Source organism: Falco punctatus (genome assembly GCF_963210335.1).
Source record: "Falco punctatus genome assembly, chromosome: 1".
In the NCBI taxonomy this organism is placed as follows: Eukaryota; Metazoa; Chordata; class Aves; order Falconiformes; family Falconidae; genus Falco; species Falco punctatus.
In genome coordinates, this window is record NC_137580.1 from 123,820,848 (window position 1) to 123,842,302 (window position 21,455).

Consider the following 21,455-nt stretch of genomic DNA (forward strand, 5'->3'; position numbering starts at 1 on the left):
TCCCAACCAAACTGTTGCATTTACTCTGTGGTCTAACGCTTGGGCTTTGCAGTGCTCTACTGAAATCGCAGTGCTGTGTCGTGTGATGCCTCAGGGCAGCTCGGTGATGCCCCGAGGAGGGGACGGGCAGCAGCGGTGGCAGATGGCACATGCCCAGGGGACCCGCGACCGAAGGTGTCCATGGGTCTGGTGGCGGCAGGACTGACGCTCAGGATTTCATGGCGGCTGGTGGAAGCGAGTTGTTCTGTGAATGATTTTGCCTCTTCCTCTCTCCGGCACGTTTCCCACTCCGTTCCTTGGCCGTGTCGCAGCCCCACGTGTGCTCCTGTCCGGGTTCCCCTCCTCGTTCCTCTCCGCTGCCTCCCTGCCAGTGAGGACGTTTCTTTCACATTTTCATGTACGTTCCTGAAGTTTTGGTGGCCATTCCCTGCTGGTTGCTCAGCTGAGAGAATGAAAAAAACCTGGTTACATCTTCCTCCCCCTCCCCCCTCTAAATTACATTCTTCTTTTTCCTTTTGTGAAGGCCAATCGCTTCTATTAACGCTCTCAAAACACATTATCGGCTCCCTGGCAAAGAGATTTAGATACAGCAGAGCAGACCTGCCGCAGGAGCAGCGCCTTTCCCACTGTGAATACCAATGACCAATTTAATAGATGGGTCCCTCATCAGCATTTCTTAGGATCTGGAAAAAGAAAATGAAGTCATCTGCATGCCTCTTAGTCTTGCAGGGACCACACGAGGTGGTGGATGGTCAAAAAGCCTCAGCCTGGAGCAGGCAGAGAATGACGCTCGGTGAGTTCAAGAGCTTTCGGAGGTGCCCAGCTCCGCTGCCGGAGGTGCTGGTGGTGGGTGCGGGGTCTCACTGCTGCCAGCTGTTTTCTCTGCCGTGGGAGTAAACTGAGCCCAGAGAGGCTGTGAAACCTCTGGATCCCAGCCAGAGCCCGGCACGTACTGGGAATCTTTCCATGGCTCTCACTGGAGCTTGGACAAAGTGGTTCAGCCCTGACACAAGCTGGAGCGTGCATGATGTGGGTGAGACCTTTCGGGACGTATCTGAAATACGAAGTCTTGCTCTTGAGTGTCACAAAAGGGAGTCAGCGGCTCCTTGGCTGGGCAGCAACTTGGCCCGTCGGAATAAGAAGTCACCTGGAAGCTGCTTTGTCCCAGAGGAAGCGTTGCAAGAGGGACGGTGCTTGAGGAAGGGGCTTCCCAGGGGTGCAGCACATGCTGCTGGTCCCCACAGGGTGGTGACCCTAGACCCCCGTCCCCAAACCTGGGTTGTCTCAGCCCCTTGCCTGCCCCAGGTGAGGCTGTTTTGATGGCGGTGGCTGAGCTGGGAATGCCCACCAGCTGCTTTGCTTAGGTTCAGCTGCGTTCCGTGGGCTTGGGTAGCCCAGCCTGGGGTCAGGCACCGCAGGGGTCATGCCAGTGGCCTCCCTTGCTGTTGTTGCACATGAAGGATCTCCCTAGAAACTAGCCTCTGTTTTCCTGAACAATGAAAATGCAAATTAAGCATGTCAGCTCTGTACCCAAAAATAAGATTTCAAAACCATTTAGCGTTTCACCGTGGTTCAGTGACAACTTGAAGGCTTGCAGGTGTCTCTCGTGATGGGAGACAGGCAGAGCTTCCCAGCTCCTGCTCAGATCTGAGCACCAATGAACGCTTCATCCCCCAAATTTGTAATATATGTGTTATTTGTAGCGCTTTTTGACTTCAAAGAGCTGGAAAAACATCCATGCGACTTCACAAAAGGCTTCTGTTCGCGCTGCCACTCTGCTGATGGTGCTGGGGGGCTGTGATGGTGCAGAGGGCTGGGCCAGAGGCGCTGTGGGACCCCCAGTGCCCCCCGGTGCTGCGGGCGTTCGCAGCAGAGCAGTGCCAGGGCTCTGCAACACAACTAGCCTCGCCAGCATCCCCCATCAGAACGCCTCGGCTGTGCATCAACAGCAAGGCACACTCGTCGTGTTTCCAGCGCTGACTCTCCCAGGTGTTTCAGGCGAAGTCCTTTCCTTCTCGGCAGGCACCTGGAAGAATTTTTCCTCAAGTGTGGTTTTATACATGTATGCACTGGGCAAATCGCAGTATTCCTAAAAAGCCCGTTCACAAGGAACAGACAAGAACTTGGTACCGTAAACACCACCCAGAATGACACTGTCAGTCTGGATCTAGCAGGACTTGATGGGCCAGCTGATTGCTCCATCAAAATATTTCCCAGAAGATCGTGCTACTAGAAGATTATGCTTTTTATTAAAGGAAAATTTCACTCTCAATGTTCAGTACCTGGCTTTGCCATCAAAGTTTAAGCAGAACGGAAACTCTATCTTACGGGGGTTTTGTGCTTAATTCAAAAGAATGGAACTGAAGCGTGTAAATTTGTAGGAGAAATATTCATCTGAATGCTAGGCAGTTTTGTTTTGGGGTTTCCCCCCCAAATTTTAACACTTTAATGGAATTGCATAAGGATCTCCAACTTATTTCAGAGTGGTAAGCCAGCCCTTCTTAGGAAGGATTACAGCACAGATGAGGAAATGGAGCTGGAATTTCTTGCTGGCTCTCTCTGACCAGGTGAGGTGTAAAAGCCCAGCATCCCTCATGGATCTGCACCGCTACACCAAACGTCTCCTCCCTAAGAAAGCTGTCTCCCCTGTGGCATGAGCTGTCTCACACACAGATATTAATTTTTCCCCCCTAAATGCATCAGCACGAGGCATCCCCAAACTGGCACTGAGCAGGGCCACTTACCCACGACCACACTGGTGCTGAATGCTCTTTCTGATTTCTTAAAAAAAAATAAAAATAAAAAAAAGGCGGGAAAAAAAAAGAAAAAAAAAAGAAACAAAGCAATAATTACAATCGAACATGCCTTGGTTCAGTATTGACTTAGGTAATTGAAGGCACGTTGTACAGTGAGACCCAGACATTTTAAAAAAGGCAAATCTTTTCAGAACACTTTCTGTTTTTTTTCCTGGGTGCTGGGAACATCAGTGCTCGGGTTCTGCATCCATGCACGTCTCCCAGGGGTTCTGGGGGAAGCGAGGCAGCGCGATCAGGAGGAGGGCTATGCCGCAGATGAAGAGCAGGACGAAGGAGGCGCAGGCACAGGCGAAGGACCAGGAGTAACTGTACTCGATCCAGACTGTCTCCTCGCTGTCGATCATCCTCTTCACGGATTGCCTCATGACTTCGACCGAGATGATGATGCAGAGACCTGAAGGAAGATCGGAGCAGTGGGCTGAATAACCGACTGTCAGTTGTTCATCTTTAATTACCCACCTCAGCTGTCTTTTTGCATGCAGGAGCTGCAGTGATTCCCAGGTGAGTCACCTACTCCAGCGTTTGAAGGACCAACGCTGGCAACTGCTCCGAGCAGCTGAGCGTGATCTTTTAGGCCGGTTTGGATGGGAAACTCGAGTGGTGGAGGAATAATTGCATCCCTAGGCAGCTTTTCCAAAGGGTAAGGTTTGCATGGAGGTGACAGTTGGCACCCCTGTCTCAGCCAGCGTGGTCGGTGGTGCTGGCTCAGGTGCAAATGCAGCCTTCGTGGGCTTGGGGGGACAACTGTGTGTTTCAGGCCTGGGTCAGCTGTTCCTTTGGTTTAAGTCTTAATAAATGAGAGAGAATAATGTATAACCCTGGGTTAGAGTGAGGCTGGCCCTGAATCCACTAGAAATTCCCCTTTTAAAGGTAGTTGGAGAAGATACGGACAAGCTGGAGGGTGATGCTTGCTGAGCAGGACATCTTCAGAGCTCTTCAGCTAGAGCACCACGTAAGGGCTAGTGGTGTGACTGTGGCGAGGGAGAAAATGCCACGTTCAGGGCTTTTTTAGAAGCATCTCCATGCCCTCTCCCCCCCCAGGATCTATATTTCTCTATGTTGTCCTATGAAGGAGCGCAAGGACGTGAGCCCCCAGCCTCCTACCTGCGAAGGTGTAGAACATGGACGCTGGCTTCAGCAGGTAGTCCCTCTTCTTCCTGAAGGATAAGAGGACGCAGATTGTCCCGATGATCGCAAAGCCAACGCTGAAGATGGCAATGGCTGCAGCTGAAATGCTGTATTCTGCCAAAGCAAAACAAACACCACAAATTGCAAGTGCATGCGGATCCGGAGCACGCTCCCGTCAGTGGTGGTGACTTTGCAGAAGGTCACTCCGAGGAATACGTCCAGTCCTGCTGCTGTGGAGGGGTGGCTCTGGCAAATTGGCTATTTCCCTCCAGTAAACGCAGGGGCAGATATTGGCCGTGTGTCTTGTTGAAGGTGAAGGGTGTGAACACAGAGCAGGAGGGGGAGATGCTCTGAACACTCACGGAAGGAGCAAACGGCACCTGCACTGGTTCAGTGATGCTCCGGGCTGGGGTCGCTTTAGCTGTGCTACACCATTGCTATTGCTGAAGCCTTACTGGGCTCCACTCTCGTGTCTCCCATCGCCCAGAGTAAACAGACAGCTTGATGCTATTTTTATCCCCTGCCTGTATTGCAGAGCCTGGACACGGCCCCCGTGCGTGGTGCCGATGTGGACAGACAGCTGGGTGCTCCGTGGGGCTCCAAATCCCGGCCGGCAAAGCAGGCAGGAGGCCAGAGGTGAGGTGTTTGCACAGCACTTGGTGGTTGGTTTTTTTTCTCCCCCCTCCTTTAAGACAATGATTTCCAGCTCTGTGAAAACCCAGCTGCTTCAGGGCACACGATTAAACCCTCCGTAAAACAAGCTGGTTTTCCCTAAGATGTGCGCTGGACAGTTTGCCCAGCTGAAGCATACACCGGTGCCTGAATGGGGGGGAAGGATTGCTAATTGAATAATTCAGGACTTCATTTACATATTCCATGCATTTTCAGATGAGTTTAATATTTAACACATGTAGCCATGTGTGAACATCACAGTGCCTGATGATATTTGCCTTTCAAGCCATTAAAAAAAAATATTTCCCAGGCAAAATCATGATGAATTTTTTTGCCTGTTCCTAATTAGTTCCCATCAAAATGTAGCTATTTCTGTGGAAGGGAACGGCAGATCGCTCTTTGTTCTCACTGCTTTTCATACCACGGTTTTATTATAATTTCCTTAATGTTTCTCTTTACTATGTGCGGGAACTGCCTAAAAGAGTTTGTTTCGATGTGAAATCTTTGGCTGGGGCTTAAGCTTTTTCTTTTGCTTCAAAGAAAAGAAGTTCTTCCTGACTTTTTTTCCCTGAAATTTCTAAGAAGGCATTGGGTGCATTTTTAAGATCAGATGGCTGGATCTGGCGGTGTATAAATGAGCAAAAGCAGGTAGCTCAGAGGTATGCTCCTCTAGCCACATAAAATTCCCAGTTTTTCCCATCTTAGGAACCTGCTTCTTTTAGAAAACAGCTTTCCATCATCGTCATTTCCACGGAAAGCAAAGCAGATTGTTTAGGATGTGTAATGCAATCATCGACTGATTTCCTCCACAGTCAAATCTGTTGTGTGGCAAACGAGAAAAAAATTTGTCTTTACCTGCTGGACGGGAGAGGAGCACGTTAGATGACCCTCGGAGTATTTGGTTTTATCAGGGACTTAACAGAAGTGTGAAATTTTGTCTGTGACAGCTGGCTGTGCAAATCCATACTCTGTAACGCCGGCTGTGCGTGCCTCCGTGGGTCTCTGTCCTTCCTTCCACTGGTCGCTCGGGTTTTTACGTGGCTTTCGTATAAAATCCATATGAAGCATAAAATTCCTACTGGTCTCCACAGAGTCTCTGTATTTTTCAGGGTCAAGACTCTGATTGGAGTATGATGTATATAATATATTCCTTTAGATTTTATTAATGCTTTCTTCCTTTGATGGCAGAGGCTCTGCGTGTCGCAGGCGGTGCCAGCATTGTAAAGTCATTTTGATGCTGAAAAGACTTTTTGCACTTTTCATGTGTATTGACGTTGTTATATATTTGCGGGACAGCTTTAAGTAAAATCACACTTACAAGTGTGATCGTATATAAAAATTATCCTTCCCGGGAAGCTGGCACTTGACCTCATTCTGAGCCTTTTTCACATTTTTCCCAGCTGATGGTATCTGATGGAAATTCCTCTCCTGCTTTCAGTGGAAGCAGGGTCGAACCCCCATTTTGGGGACCCCTTAAATCTTGTGCACACCTCCATTCAAACACTATTAGGAAAATAGTTTTTTGGGATCGTTCTTACCTTTCTGGGTGGTGACTTCAAATATCTCCGAGCTCTGTCCGGGAGTGAAGTGCTTGAAGTAGGAGCAGTTGTGTTCTGAAAGCCAAAAGGAGATTGAATTACGTGCGCTTGGAAGCCTCTGGTAAAATGTAGGAAAACTGAATTTGCTTTTTATTGATGTATCAGCCTTGCAGTGTTTTTAAGGCTCCCTACCCTTGGTGATACTGGAAAATTGGAGTCGGATCTGTTTTATCTGAGGGCAGATGAGTGGCACACACAGGCCAGGCCACCAGCTCCAGCACGGACACACTGAAGCCCCCTCTGATACCTTTCGGGGGCTGCTCCCTCCGAGAGCTTTGTGCACTGATTGCTCATCCGTTTAAAATATGAATTACGGATAATTTTTTCTCATTCTGTCTTTGGCCATCACATGTTCCTGCCTCTCCATGTAGCTGTATGTCCTGGTAATGAGACCTGCTGAGCTGGCACCTCGGCCGCGGGGGGGTCACCACCCCTTGGGGCTGCCAAAAGGGAGGGTGCTGTGTCCCCAGCCACCTTCTCCCTCCCGGCTCTTCCCCGCTCCAGCTCACGGCACCCCGTTGCCCAGAGGGGAGCAGCCCAGGGCATTTGCTGCGGGTGGGGGATGTCACCGCCTGACGGGGGTCCCAGAGGGGGGGCTGCAGCAGGGAACAGGGTGTTCTGCTACGACAGGGACACGAAAGGCTTTTTTTTGGCGGTCAGTAAAAAAAACCCAAAAGCTATCTGAAGCCACAAACTGTTGTCCGGGGAAGGGAAGGCTGCTGAAAGCCGTGCGAGCCAAGGGCAAAGGGGCTGTCACGCAGCCTGGCTTTACGGAATGTCTCTCCCATCAGAGCAGCCTGTTAAGTTAATTGGGTAAGAGAGCAGAGTTAGACAGCAGGAACTTTATCAAACTCTACCTGGATCTAATGTGAGCACGCTGCCGTGGGGTGTTTATGGAGTGGTTATTAAGTGAGCAGGGGTCAAGATTGTGGGGCAGGGGCGTACTGGGAGGGGGGGAGTTGGCAGCCGAGTCTCTTGATGGCCACGATGCTGTTTCATACTCGGCCTCGTGCGAGTCAGCCGGAGAAGCAATGTCACTGCTGTCAGCGGGCATGGGAGGCGCTCAGCCTCAGCGTCCCAGCAGGATGGGGAAGGGTCTGGTGAGGACCTGCTGACTCGAAGCTTTGGCAGCAGCAGGGTCGGGATGGAGGGTGTTCTCGCTATTTATAACTGATTTAATTGAAGGTTTGAAGGGGTGCGGAGCTGGGAGAACAGTTGCTCGCCAGGAATTTGGCTGGAAGGGTGCAATCGCGGAGGCGCATTGAGTAGCGCCAGCTCTGATTGCGCTATTCTGCTGAGCCGGGCTGGAGACGACACGCTCAGCACCTGCCCCAGCACCCGTCCGCACCCCAGGCTGGACTCCCATCCCACTGGGAAATCACGCCAGGATTGCATGGAAGACAGGCACTGCTTGCAGCAAGGGACCAGCATCTCCCACCCAGTAAAACCCAGAGTTAACACCAGCTTCCAGGAGGTGCTGGGAGAAAGTCTCGAGGACTTTGTGGTCCTCTCCAGCACCCGGGCTGGGACAGGCTGCTCTGGGTCGCGGGATAAAGCCTGAGCCAAGTCCCGGCGCAGGACCATGCAGGGTGGTTTCTGCCTGGGGGCATGCACTGCGCTTTGCTGGTTATTTACATTAATTTCTGGTGGGAAGAAGACACCAGTGTACTGTATGTTCCCTGTTGGTTTGTGTGGGTTTTTTCTGTCATGTAAATGGCAGATGTTAGAGTTACTGATTCGAGAAGGATTTATGTTCTCTCTCCCAGGAGATAGGCAATTGTAAAGCAGCGTTTTTGCACCCATTAGTGGAAGATTCCTTCGAGATGCTCTTATCTACTTAGTTTTATAAGCTGACTTTTATTTCAGCTTCAGCTTCTCCCTGCTAGAGACTAGGTTCATTTTCCGCTCTGCCATCTCCTGACCTGTTCTTTATTATCCTTGCAAATGACTGGAGGAAACATACTTGAACTCAGACCTCTGTGACTGAAATTGCAAATTTTGAGCCCCAGAGCGGAGGCTGTGTGCCTCTGCTGGCGACCGAGGGGTGGCTGAGGCTGAGCACCGTGTCTGCTGATCCCAGTCTGGGGAGCTTTTGGCTCCTGTGCTAAAGGGGAGGGAAATGGGGTGAAACTGGGACACTTTATTTTGCGACTGTTTGGTTCGGTTTTTAATTAATTCTCTGAAAAACCTGAACTCAAAGGAGTCCTGGGGCGTGTTGGCTGTACAAAACCCAAGGTGAAGCCATCCAGACACGGCGTGACGTGGGACGCAGCGCAGCCTTGGGTCCCTTGCAGGTGATGCAAGCCAGCCTGGTCCTCCCTCCGGTCCATGGAAACTCATCGGGGGGAGCACACACAACTTTCTTTCGGAGACGGACTTGTCTGCAGGACAAGGAGCTGCCTCTGTGTCTGGTGGCTTACAGCAGAGCTCTGCCAAGGTACAGCAAGGGGGGTTATTGCAGAGATGGGCTGGCTCCAGAGGAGGTGGTTTTGGAAAATGCATTTATTGTGGAAAAATATAACTAGATTGGTTTGGGTGAAATGATATATTGTTTTCAGTTTAAAGATGCTTCGGTGCTCTGCTGAGCTGGGAATATCTATTTCAGCAAGGCTCCCTGTTATTCAAGAGAACTGAGGCACTTCAAGGCCTCTCTGGTGCCATCATGAATAAGAGAAAAGCCCATTTGTGTCACACCACATTTACATAATGGATAGGATTTAAAATGGCTTTTATAATGGATGAAAACTGTGGCAATCTTTGTTTCTCTCCACCCCTAATTGCATTATCTCTGCCACGAGGTCACCTCAGCGGGCTGATGGGAACAGTCCAGGGGCTCTGTGGGCATTAACGCTTGGATGAACTTCAGGGCTGTAACGTGGTTTATCACAGTGTGATAACCCTCCAGACCCAGCGCTCCTGGGGGGGCAAAGGGGCCAATTCACCCCCCCGCTGTCTGGGCAGAGCCGAGCTCCCAGCCGCTCGCGCCGCGGGGCTGGATGCAGCCGCGGGACACGGCAGAGGTGCGATCCCACAGAACCGCAGCTGAGCTGTGGGGGGCTGCGGTCTGGGGACCTCGCGGGGGAAGGAAGGGCAGCAAGGCCACCAGATGTTTGGGCCACGCAGAGTTTCAGGTGGCAGCTGTGCCCCCTGGAGCGGCAGGCTGGGAAGGGGCTGGAGCCCACCTTGCTCCTGGACACGGGCTGGACACTAGCACGTGGGGTTTTGTGGCAGGTGGGACGGTTAGAGAACCCGGGGTTTTAACGTGAGGTTTCCACATGCGTTACGTTGGGGAGACAGGACCGGCTGCTGTGATTAGAGGAGGTGATAAGGTGGGGGCTGGGTGGTGGAGGGGGCCAGACCTTGGGCTCTGACCTGGCCAGCAAGCCCGGGGAAGGTCTCTGACTCACACTGGGGTTTGGAGATTGTATCTCCAGACAGTTTAATTTCCTATCAGTCTTGCAGAGTGAGTCTCTTGTACGGACACCTGCTGATAACACATTTGCTCAAGCGCTTTTTCCCTCCGGTTGCCCGAACTCAGGTTCCCGCATGCACAAGGACCTGTTTAACTTGCTGGCAGCACACGCGGGCTGCAGAGCATCCCCGCTGCCGCCCAGCCTGCGGGCGCCGAGGCCCTGCTCCGTAGGGCGATGCCAGCGCTGGGGTTACCGGCAGCGAAGGCAAACTCACTTTACAACCAGTAGTAAACTGCCCCAGTGCCCACTGACCACCATTAAACATGTTTCAGTATTAATCTGAATTTGCTCGGTTTTATCCGCCATCTCCCTCAGCGTTTTATTTCTTACACCAGGATGCTGAGCCCTTTCCAATTTGTCAACATCCTCAGAAAAGCACTGTAAAATTTTAAAGCTCTGCCTAAATCACAGCCCTGCTTTGTGGACAGCAAGCGAAGTCATCCTCCCCATTTTGCACCGTGCTGAGCTCAAAGCCTAATAAATAATGTTAATCATGCCATCCGTTTCCTCCCCAGGGAGTGACTGGTAAATGGTTATTAATGCAATGATAAATTCTTATGTTTCCTTCCCAGCCCCGGCAGTGGCAGTAACGTCTGGTTACGTCTCATGATTTTCAGGAAAACCAGTGCCCTCCCGCATCTGCTTCTTTACCGCACGCTTGTTCATTCACGTTTTTTCTCGGCTGCTGCAGGTTTCACAGCCCTGGTGTTGCCCTGCCGACATCCCTTTCCCAGAAGTGTGAAATCAATCCTGCGCGGCCGCAGCACCGCTCAGCGCTGATCCCATGGGAACTGTACTCCCCCCACGGGGGCTGTGCTCCCCCTGCCCCCCCCCCCCCCCCCCCCCCCCGCCCCGTGCTGCCTTCCCTGCCTGAGGAAAACAGGCAGCGAGGTATTGCTTATAACCCAGGTGCACATTTCGAAACCTGGGATGCTGATTGTGACGCGGGCTATCAGCCAAATTCCCAAATATCTTGAAAAACTGGAAAACCACCGCTGGTGTGGGTGGGCGGCCCATCCTCCCCCAGTTATTCGCTGTGCCCAGCAGAACGGCAGCACTGGGACGTGATTCAGTGCCTGTGCGAGCACATGCTGGTGTCTGTCAAAGAGAGAAGCTGCTTTCGCGCTGCCCTGCCCGCAAATCTGCTTTTTGCAGACAGCTGGGTATTTATGAGTTTTATATTTACCCCGCAGTTGTGCAATTTGGGTGTATATCCACCGATTTCTGGTGTTTTTACTTTTGTGGGAGTTTTCCTCCACGTGCAAGGAAAGGTGTGCTGTGAGGAATCTGTTTCTAGGCATAGAAGTACCGTCGGGAGAGGCACTGAGCATACGGATGTCACACTCCCAAAGTGGGCTAGAGGCAGATCTGACCGCCGGGATTCAGCTCCTCTCTTCGGAACGTGTAATTTGGCCAAAGAGATAAAGAACTGCATTAATACAGGGAACATGCAGTAAGCCCAGGCAGTAAGATTTTTCATAGGAAATTTTCAAATATGTCTTAACATACATATCTCATTGCAAGCAGCGGCTCTAACGTGACGGCAATCCTGTTATTTCTGTTCTGGAAAGCATCCAGTACCCTATGAGCCTTCTAAAAAAGCAGCGTAGCTCTGTCACGGGGAGGGTGTGTTAGCGCGTACAGGGCGAGTATTGCTGACTCTGTGATCAGCAAAAACCTAACGAGCTCCTTTGGCCAGGGAAATATAATGGTCTTCCCGGAAAGCAGCCGTGCCCACTCCCCCGCTGCCCTCACTATTCCTGGCACTGGAGGGACCCATGGTGGGGACGTGTGTGGGACCACGCTGCCTCCACCAAGAGGCTCGGAGGCTCGGTAAGGCACTGAGAAGTTGCTTCAAATTCAGTTTATGACATTTTTTTTTTTTTTTTTTTTAAAATATAAGTTGGAAGAGCACTTTGTTGTGGGTCCCTCTTCCTCCCTGCCCTGAGAAATGGCTGTTACTGAAATAGCTGGGAGATAACCTAGTGCCCGCCGGGAGCAGGCTGTTCCTCCACAGCTACATGGATCTGGAAACCCTAAAGATCCAGCTATGTATGGTGGATCCATAAATCTTCTTCCTTGCCTGCTGCTGTCAGCCTGCCTGGGTGCAGGCGGATGGTTAGAAAAACCTGGGGTTTAATGTGAGGTTTCCACCATCCCAATAACCCTCTGTGATTTCCACCATGTCCGATCCTCCTCCCCTTCTCCCCGCCACTCTCGTCGCTGCACAGGAGGCTCAGATACGGTCACAAACAGCCATGCAAGGCAGCGCAGCGCACACCTACAGCGAGAGGGGTGGCACCGAGGCGTGTTTGCAGCCCCACATGAAAACGGCCCCGTGCCAAACCAAGTGCCGTGGGACATGGACCCCGTCTTCCTTCTGCCACGTCCTGCAGCCTCCTAAGCAAAGCCTGGTGTGGCTGCCTGGGGCTTTCTCCCGTGCATCGCTGGGTGGTCACCTACCTCCTGGCAGGCTTATGGGCCCGCAGCCCTTCTCTTTGGGACCTTGCTCCTGCATAAAAATCCGCTTTGTACAGAGCCGCCAAAGCCCGAAATGAGCCGCTTCACAGGTGGCATTGTATTCCTCCACTTTGGGGCTCAGCACGGCCCAGTGGTCAGTCACTACGGCTGCAAACAGGAGCGAGACGCCCACCAGGATCACAGAGAACGTCAGCCGGACCTTCAGGGGTTTGTTCTCATCCATCCTGCTCCAGCCTGGTGCTCCCGGCGGAGCGCGGTGGGTGATTCACCAGGGCTCCGCTCCCGAGATCCTGGCGCATCCGAGTGTTTGCAAATGTCAGCCCTGCGTCGCCGAGCGGCTGCAGGCAGCTGCTGGGCTGTGTCAGCCAGCGCAGTGAGGAGGTCGTTAACGCACGTAACCAGAGCGGCGCCCCGCAGAGCTCAGCTTTCGCCCCGTCCCACCGCGCTGCTTGTGCATTCCCACCCGCCGATCCCCACAGCCACCCCAGCCGCCGCGCAAAGGCTGGGATCTCTTGACTTGGGGCATGCCCAGAAACAGCTTTAATAGGACAATTAACTTCTCAGCGAGGTTATAAACCCATCTGTGCTTAGACTGGTGGTGGGCCTGAGCTCGGGCTGACTGGGAGCAGTTGAAGAGCCCTGGCAGCCCTTCAGCTTGCGGCAGCCCCTGCGAGGAGTCGGGGGCTGGACACCCCTCCAGAGCCGAGCGTTGCGGCGTAAAGGATGGCAAAACAAGCAAACATTGATTTTAGTGTTTATTTTTTATCACAGTTACTGTTAACTAACCTGAAGTAGTCTGAGTAGTTGGCGTGTGTGTTTCTTTTGCCTTTTGCCTGTTTTTCCTAATGCAAACCCACTGGAGTGCTCGCTTGCTTTCCCACCGCGCAGGTTTCCCTCCATGCGTACAGCACCTCCGGCGTCTGCTCCTTCTTCCACAAGTGACTTCAGTCACCCTGAACCCAGACTGCCAGGGCTGGGGCCAACCCCTCTCCTTCTCTTTGGTATTTCAGCTGATCACAATGTGAACGTGACGATAATGTCATTGCAGAGGCCACTATGGAGATGACATTATAACTGGGATGTCAAACCGAGGAGGGTGACGGTACCTGAATGTCAAAGGAATGGTTAAAAAAATGCCAGTGGAAAGCTGCAAATATCATGTTATCGTGTCAAGATAATGTCAAAGCTACTCCAGCCCTGTTTTATGAACACCCCAATTTGATGTCAAAATAAAGGTGTGCAGAGGTGTCAGCTCAAATTAACGAGGGCAATCTGAAGCAAGGAGTTAAGGCGAAAGGGGAGCGTGGGAAAGGGAGAGGAAATAAGGGATAAGATAAAAGGTATTGATCCAAAATAACTGTAACTGAAATATGACTTCAAGGGGTTAACATTACTCTGCTGGATGTGTGACAGTGCTGGTTTGGACACCCCTGGGGAACAGGGTGACTGCCTAAAGCCGGCACAGCATCTGGTGCCCCGGCCCCGCTGCAAAGGGGCTGGGAAGGAGCGAAGGTACGTGGTGCAGAAGATGAGAAGGGGACCAGGAAGGGCACTGGGGACACGGGGCAAGGCAGGGCCCACAGACCGTGGACATGTCTGAAGGAAGCTGCTCACAGCCTTGCATAGGACTGTGATGTGCCGTGTTGGGGCTGGGGGAATTAGAGGCTTACATTTAAACCAGAACCAAGAGTTCTCATGAAAGTGGAAAAGCCTAAAGGGAACAGACTTTAAACCAGAAAAGGAATGCATTAAAAATGTAATGCCTTTTCCTTTGAAGTAGTCTCTTGTTAAATTTCACTAGACATCAGTCGATCTTGGGAGCTGCATCCTAATTTTGCCTCCTTGATGCTACGGACTCCACAGGTCCTCCGCAAGTTGAGCAAGGCAAAGAGAACGTGTGTTTGCAAATGTGGGCACAAAGCAAGGTTCTGGTTGCTGAGGAAGCAAGTGCTAATGATCACGCTTTAGACTAATTACAACCCACAAGGACTGCAGGGGTGGGAACTCATTAATCTTTTTTTGGTGTTGGTCTTTGTCTCTCTTCCAGTGTTGGCAAGGCTCATGCTTTTTGTTCTCATTGAAGTCCTCTGATCTGGTTAAGTTCCTCAGGGTTGGGTTTTGTTTTGAGTTCCCTAATAATAGCCAGGAAACAACTAAAGTGAAATCAGAGGGGGAAAAAAATCCATCCTCCCTCCCGCACCGAGCGGGGCTGGGGGTGTGAACCAGCTCTGATGAGCTCCAGCGTGAGCGGCAGTGCCTTCCCCAGAGACGTTACTGCAGATGAGGTGAAACATTGTCCCCAGCCCCCCAAAAGGGGACCCAGAGCCACTGGTCCATGGGAAAGAAGGTGTTCTGTAGGGCCCATGGGCTCTCTGGGTTTGCTGCGTGCACGTGTGTAGCCGCATCGCAAGGGCACTGCGGCCACCTCCTGCCAGCCCTGGCTCCCGCTGCCGGTGGGGGTGGCTGGTGGGTGTGCGGTGGCACCGCCTGCAGCCCCTCCGGCCGGCGTGGGGAGAGCTGAAAGGCTGCCGTGCCCACGGGCTGAGCCTCCCCCAGCCTGGGGGCGAAGCTGGCCTCCCTGGGGGGCTGGTGGCCACCCGCAGATGCAGAAGCAAAGGTGATTTCTGGAGGAGCGAAGGCCTAAGGGAAACCTCAGAAACTTTCTGCACATCCAGAAGACCACGATGCCTAAATCCTGTAGGAACGGTTCCTGCCGTCTCCCTGCGTCAGCTGGCAAGTATTCACATTTAAAAATCAATATCACGTGAAATATAAACAGACTATTAATGAGGACCTGTTGGGAAGCAGGGTGGGTTGTCATTAGCGCTTTAGCAGCAGCGAGTGAGAGACACAATTATGTTTCTCTGCTGGAGAAAATGCCCAAGGAGGTGTCTCAAGACCAGCCGTGGCATGATTTTTCCCTGGCAGGGTGCGGGCTTGCTCTGCTCCCCAGCACTTGCACCTTCCCATATTCCGTTCAGACCAGCCTTGGTATTTCCCACAAGCGGATTAACCCAACTCGGTGGTTCCCCTCCTGCAGAAGGACGTTCTGCAGGTGAGAACGGACCCGGGCGGAGGAGATGGTGCCTGGTCTGCTCTCGGCTCAAACACCTTCCCAGCAAGTGGCTTCCTTCAGACTGGAGCTCCCCCGCAGCGCTCGGGCTGGTACCCGGGGATGCCACCAGTGCCATCTCCAAAAGCTCCCCAGTCCGGGGGCTGAAATCCTGCCGTCACTGAAGGCAAGAGAAAAATGTGTGTGTGTGTGTGTTTTGGTCGGGTTTTTAATTTTTTTATTTTTATTTTTTGTCTGTAATAGATTCCCACGGGCATGAAGAAGGAGGCCGTGGTCCCGCAGCACTGGGCACAGCCAGCCTCTCGCCAGCCCCGCAGCCCCAGGGAGCTCCGGCCACCGCCTGCACGCCTGATCCACAGCTCTGTCCTCTTAAAATACCGACTGCCATGCCCCGCCACCGCCTGCACGTCTGATCCACGGCTTCATCCTCTTAAAATACTGCCCGCCGTGCCGGCTGTGCCGTGCCGGTAAGCGATCCCTGCGGCTCTGGCGAAGCGAGGCGGCGGTAAGACGAGCCGCTCGGCGGACAGGTGCAGAGCACTCCTCATTCCCTTTTATTTTCGGCACCTCCCATGTTCGTTAGTTTTCTCGTTCCAAGGAAATGCCACATCCTCCTCGCTGGGCTCTTTTGCCACTTTCTGAAGCCTTAAGGATTCTGTCTTTGCTTCCCCCTCAGCATCATTTTTGACGCATCCCTGTTCGCAGCGGGGCAGGTGCGGCTCTTGGGGTCAGTGTTTACCCCCAGACCTGCCCAGCAACGTGTGTGTGGGAAGAGCCTTTATTTATTTTAGTTCCATGGAATCAGCCTGGGGATTGAGCTTCAAATTGCTTCACTAGGAGTGTCGCAGGCATTTGGAAAGACAACTCCCTGCCTCCACCCAGACGTGCCCATTGATGGGGAGAGGTGGGCAGACAGAGGTGCACCGGTGGTCTTCCTCTTTAAGACAATCTGGAGGCTCAGGAACTGGGAAGGTAAAGCTAAAAGAAGTATTTGAAGAAGAAATACTGTCTGTCATGCAGGGATGGTTTGGGATGCCTGGGAGCAGTGAGAGGCTGCTGAAGTGCTGCCTCGCATTCGGTGCTGCCCGCACCACCGGGATTTTGTGGTGGTGACCATAGCCAGGCTTTCGTGGAGCTTCAGCACACGGGGTCGAGCTTTCTTCAGGCAAAACGGACAAGCCCAGGGAGAGGAGGATGCTCAGAAGTGAATTCATGTCAGCCTTCAGAAGGTGGAGGGAAAGCACAGGCTCGGGGCTAGTGCTTCAGAAGACACTGGCTCATTTTTCTTGACGGTGGTTTGCAGTGCCGCTGGCCACCGTACCAGCCTCAAACCAGGCACTGAAACCAGCGTGTGAATCATATGGGCCAAGTTTAAGCTGGAAACGAGAAGGTTTTTCTTAGTTTCCAACCCAAATGTCTGGAAATATCATGAATATAGCTTATCTTGGAGATTTTGTGGTCTGTGGGACCACAAGAAGAGGTTTTTTCCCTCTGACATACAGGCTTGCAGTAACATTCCCAGCTGCAATCAAACTATGTAGAAACGCAGAAAAACAAACACAGAAATCTCAGCTCAGAGAATCTGGAAGTTAAAAATCTATATACCTTTATCCACACCAAACACATACATTTAAAATGGTTTATTTAAAAAGTAAGGATTAAGTACATTATACATGGTTGTGACTATACCAGTAGAACTGAAGCACAGTGGAAATAACACTTCAGAACTGCAGACAGAAACGGAGCCTCAAGGGACATGATATATTAGCCCTTGCGGATATGTGATCCATACAGAAAGTAAAGGAAATATAAAAATAGTTTATTGTTAGTTGTATGGGCATATGAAGTGATTTCTCCTTTGACTCCTATTGAGGAGGACAAACTAGGAGGAGAGCGCTGACGATAGACCTGAAACTTTTGTTTTTCAGAAAACCAAATCTGGTCTGATAGCTGGTTTTTCGGTCTGCTGTTACAGTGTGCTATAGGGTAACACCAAAAGACTGATTATCGTTAATGGTATGAAGATGATACCTGCAGGCCTTTTTGAGAAACGGGGGCTCATTTGTTTGGTGCTGTCCAGGGAAACCAGAGAGATGTGGAAGAACAGATGATTTTTTTTTTTTTATTTTATTTTTTTTTAACTGTGACTGAGTGGTTTGAAAGTCTGAGCACAAACTAATTCTGTAGAGAGAGATCAGCCATGAAGCAAGACACTGTTCATGGGCAGGTATGCTGCAAATTTCTCGGTTTTGTCAGAATCAGGTTTTCCACAGGAAAAGACTGATTTTTGGAGGATTTTTTTTTTTTTACTGGAATTGTCAAATGAGACAACGATTTTTTTTTTTTTCTTTGCTTTGGTTGCACAAATTACTGCGCTGCAATTTGATGTAGACCATGAGTTTTAAATCGCAGCCCCCATTCTCCCACAGGACTAAAACTCTTGTCCCTGGTATCTCCCTGTGCCTTTGTTCCCTGTCCAGACCCCATATCCCATGAGCATCCCATGAATATTTCCCTGCTCCAGCTCTGTTTTTCAAAGATGCCTGCTGGAGCAGGAGCGGATGCTCTGGCTGGGAGCGGAGCAGGGCATCGCGCCCAGGAGAGCTGCTGTAACCAGCCCAGCTCCGGGGCAAGGTGCTCCGGCAAAGCGGAACATCCCGAAACGCTCGGCAAGACTTTTTTTTTTTTTTTTGCTGATGTGGCATAAAAACACTGCAGGTGCCTCTGCAGGTCTGACCCGGGCTGTAGCAAAGCCTCGGACTTTGGCTGGCATCACATGGTCGGTTGGTTTTAAACACGTTCACTGGAGAAAATGAGGATTAAAAGAACAAAACGGACGCGTGAAGCAAACCTCACACTGTCAACTTCCAGTTCAATGTACATGGGTTTAGAAAAACAGCCTATATCTAACTCCTGGTTTTAAAGGGAATGGTTTTATTCTTAATTACAGTAAACACGGATGAGGACTTATTTCTAACTATTAGTTTATTAACACAGTGGGAAACAAATAGTTCTGGGAAATTGCACTTGAAAAATACATCGACTATAATTAGATGTAAATTAATTAGCACTTAGTATGACACACTAATGAGACAGAAGGTTTTTTTTTTTCATTGCAAACTTCTACTTCTATCATAGCTAATCAAAGTATTTTAATATTACGAAGTCTCAAAAAGTAGGAAATAATTTATTGTTTGAAAGCATAAAGATTCTTGTAAAAAAAACCTTTCATCAAGAACTTTTAACAATTTTAGAGCTCTTTTATGTTGTCCTAGCCGAAAAGTAGGTAAAAAAGTTTTCTCGTCTGCCTCTGAATTTTTTTTTTAAAAAGCTTGTGTAACATCTTTCTCCATAGTGTGTTGATACAGAAAGTAGCACAACATTTTCTACTTTTAAATCGTTCCCATCACTCTGTTCGCTTTAGCTGTCAGAGTTCAGAGGTTTGAAAAAGGATCCCAGCAGAGTTTTAACCTGAATGGAAACTCTTAACAAGCAGGGATGAAGGCTCCAACCCACCTCTGCCAAAATAACGATGCTGCTCTGTGAGGCTGAGGGCTGGGCAGAGCTGAACAGCAACTAGGGGAAGACTTTTGCTTAACAATTGTGAGAATTGTGTCTTGGTTCTTGCAAGGAGAGAGGCTTAGGCAGGGTTTACCTCGGGGGGAGAGGAGGTTCAACTTGCTTTTTGGGATGTTAAGGCAGCTCCTCCGGGATTTCCCTGGAGGACTTGGTTCCACTAGCTGAAAGCCTCGTATCCAAACCACCACCGAGTCACAGGCGCCGCGGCCATCGCCGGGTAAATTAAGACTAAAGAGGTTTTAACAGTTTGGCTGAGATCACCCACCATCAGTGAGCCAAGCTTTCCAAATCATGATTTATTTTTTTTCTCATCACCACTTCTCTAGTCTTCTGGTAGCAAAGATTTTCTAGGCAAAGATGACGGGTATATTCAAAGGAATCTACAGGGATTAGATGCTCCTCTCCCGCTGCACCTGATCCATCCACGGGGAATCGGGCACCTCCCTCATTCTCATATGGCTTGGTCGAGCGGTCACTAAGATCAACGTGAGTACTGCTAAATTAAATTACCTTTGCGTCAGGCCCTCGAGGTTTGAGATTCCAAGCCTAAGTGTAAAAATTGAAAGCAGGAATTTGAAGGGAAAAAAAAAAAAAAAGTATTTCAGACCTTTTAGAAACATATGGAAGCAAAGGGTACAAATTAGTTCCCCCCTTAGGTGATGCATAGAGTTTTCTGTGGGCTCTCTGCACGTAAGTAGATTCGTCATTACAAAATAAATTAAATTAGGTCGAACCATCATTTCCATCTAAAAGCAACTATACCTTGCACCATGCGGCACTTATTCATAATAAAAAGAGTTTAATAAATATCTCATAAACGGTGATTCTTTTTGTTCTATTTTAAAAAATACAAAGTTGTCATCCGTTCTGTTAACACTCAGTTCCCGTTGCTGCAGGAAGTTTTGCTAGTCCGAACGTATTAGCTTCTCGTTTTCTGACGCACATTGCTTAGATATCTTAGTTTCCAGTAGCGTTAGTGTTGCACTTGTGAAGCAGTAAGGAAAACAGGAATGCAGTCGCAGGGAACTGGCGGCTTCGCCTGCGCGGGCCACCCCGGCTCAGCTCTGCTTCTCCCTCTTGCTTTAAGTAGTCTATAGGGGCTCCTGACAGACAGCACTCAGCACCTTGCCGGATCAGGCACTAGGGCTAGTCAAAATGAGAATTCAAGTTTTCTAAATGTTAGGCAAGAAATGATATTTGCAAATATGCTCAAGTCCCACCTGTTTCAATCCTTCCCTTCCTAGGTGTTTCAAGATGCACCCACCCTTCTCTCCCCCACCTGCATTGCCCTGAGGGATGCCTTATGCCCAGGAACGGGAGACCCCCTGACCATCCCATCAGGGAGTCGGCAACGCTCAGTACACGGGTGCTCTACGGTTTCAGTAGCACAGGTCAGTTTTACAAAGTGTTGCCTTCAAAAATATTTTCTTTTTTTTTCCCTTTTTTTTTTTTTTTTTTTTTTAAAGAGGCAAAGCTTATGCTGTGTCAAAGGAAAGTGGCTCACTTGATGAGTAGTTTGTATTCATCCTTGGACTTGGTTATAAATTATATTTGCAAGTCTGTATTAAGGGATCTCAATATTAGAAAAAAAAAAAAAAAGTCATACAATTTTTCTGTAATCCTTTAAAACACACCGGTGGCAAGTCCTTTGTAGTTTCTCCAAGACTTTTTACACACCACAAAAGTGCAGGAACATGAACGGCCTTCATCTTGTGACACCAAGAACTGAAAGAAACAAACTCCGAATAGCTTCAAAAAAAGCTATGAGCATGTAACATCTTTATGTTGGTCCAGAGGATCTCCACTTGCTACCTCAGCACATGCCACAGTTAGAGAGGTGAGAGGGTACTTCAACATCGCTCCTTCTCTTTCATGACAGATCCATTCTCTTTCAATATTTCTTTAAAAAGCGCCAGGAAGGAAGGTTCTTCAAACAGGCGTCGTTCTCCTGTTGACCATGTTGACATGGAGTCCTTCCTTAAACTCCTTCTGAAGGAAGTTGTGAACCTGCAGAAAACTGGCTTCTTGGTCTGCGTTGTAGCTGGCGGCCGTTGTAACCTTCAAAGGCTCTCTGGAAAGAGTGTACATGGAAATTTCGTTCATGGGAATGGTGCTTGCTATCTTCATGCCAACCGGAGAAATGTCTCTAGATGGAGAAGGCTCTGTAGATCGAGAACTGGATCTGGACCTCCGCCTCCTGTACCTGTAACTTGGCATCCTGGCATAAGGAGAACTGGAAGAAGTCTTAAGGAATTCCCTCTTGGTCTTAAACCTCAGCTCTTTGTTCTTCTCGATATAAATGTTCACAGCCAGAACACCTATGGTCTCGGCCACGATAAAAGACAAGGCTCCAAAATAAAAAGACCAGCCATAGTTGTAATGGTTCTTTTTGTCCTCATCTCGCTTGTCACTTGGGTCACCTGCGTTGCTTGATATGTAGACAATGATCCCTATGATATTACTTAGTCCTAAAGACAGAAAAACATAAATCAGCGGTTATGTGGCTGGGAAGATCAAACTCAAGCCACATTACTTTCTGGACCTGAATCGTTCAAAGATTATGACCAGGAAATTTTATCACATTTATTTACTCTTTCATTTATCTCAAGATTTCGTTCATTCTTGAAAAACAAAG

The 21,455-nt window shown here is 49.9% G+C and overlaps 2 protein-coding genes across 3 annotated transcripts in view; both read right to left on the reverse strand.

Moving 5' to 3' along the window:
• On the reverse strand, positions 1-12,528 carry CACNG1 (calcium voltage-gated channel auxiliary subunit gamma 1). Of its 2 annotated transcripts, XR_013928433.1 has the most exons (5): positions 12,151-12,528; positions 6,155-6,229; positions 3,921-4,058; positions 2,745-3,210; positions 1-442 (listed from the first exon to the last, which is right to left on the reverse strand). XR_013928433.1 is itself a non-coding variant. In XM_080389159.1 (4 exons), exons 1-4 carry the CDS (start codon positions 12,389-12,391, stop codon positions 2,984-2,986), a joined length of 681 nt encoding a protein of 226 aa, XP_080245285.1. In that variant the 5' UTR covers positions 12,392-12,528; the 3' UTR covers positions 2,410-2,983. The 2 variants fall into 2 exon arrangements, 1 of the variants encoding a protein (XP_080245285.1); XM_080389159.1 differs by lacking the exon at positions 1-442 and having other exon boundaries at positions 2,410-3,210.
• A 7,900-nt stretch (positions 12,529-20,428) lies between these two features.
• The window catches only part of CACNG4 (calcium voltage-gated channel auxiliary subunit gamma 4), a 40,433-nt gene continuing 39,406 nt past the window's right edge, over positions 20,429-21,455 (reverse strand). The window contains exon 4 of the mRNA XM_080389127.1: positions 20,429-21,288. Coding sequence (XP_080245253.1) covers positions 20,750-21,288 — 539 coding nt within the window. The 3' untranslated portion in view covers positions 20,429-20,749. The remainder of the gene's footprint in view (positions 21,289-21,455) is intronic.

Coding starts and splice junctions, on each gene's coding strand:
- CACNG1 (XM_080389159.1), bottom strand. CDS start 12,391: ATGGATGAGAACAAACCCCTGAAGGTCCGGCTGACGTTCTCTGTGATC. Junction 4,059..6,154: donor TGAAGTCACCACCCAGAAAG/GTAAGAACGATC, acceptor TTGCTTTGGCAG/AATACAGCATTTCAGCTGCA. Junction 3,211..3,920: donor CATGTTCTACACCTTCGCAG/GTAGGAGGCTGG, acceptor ATCTTCCTTCAG/GTCTCTGCATCATCATCTCG.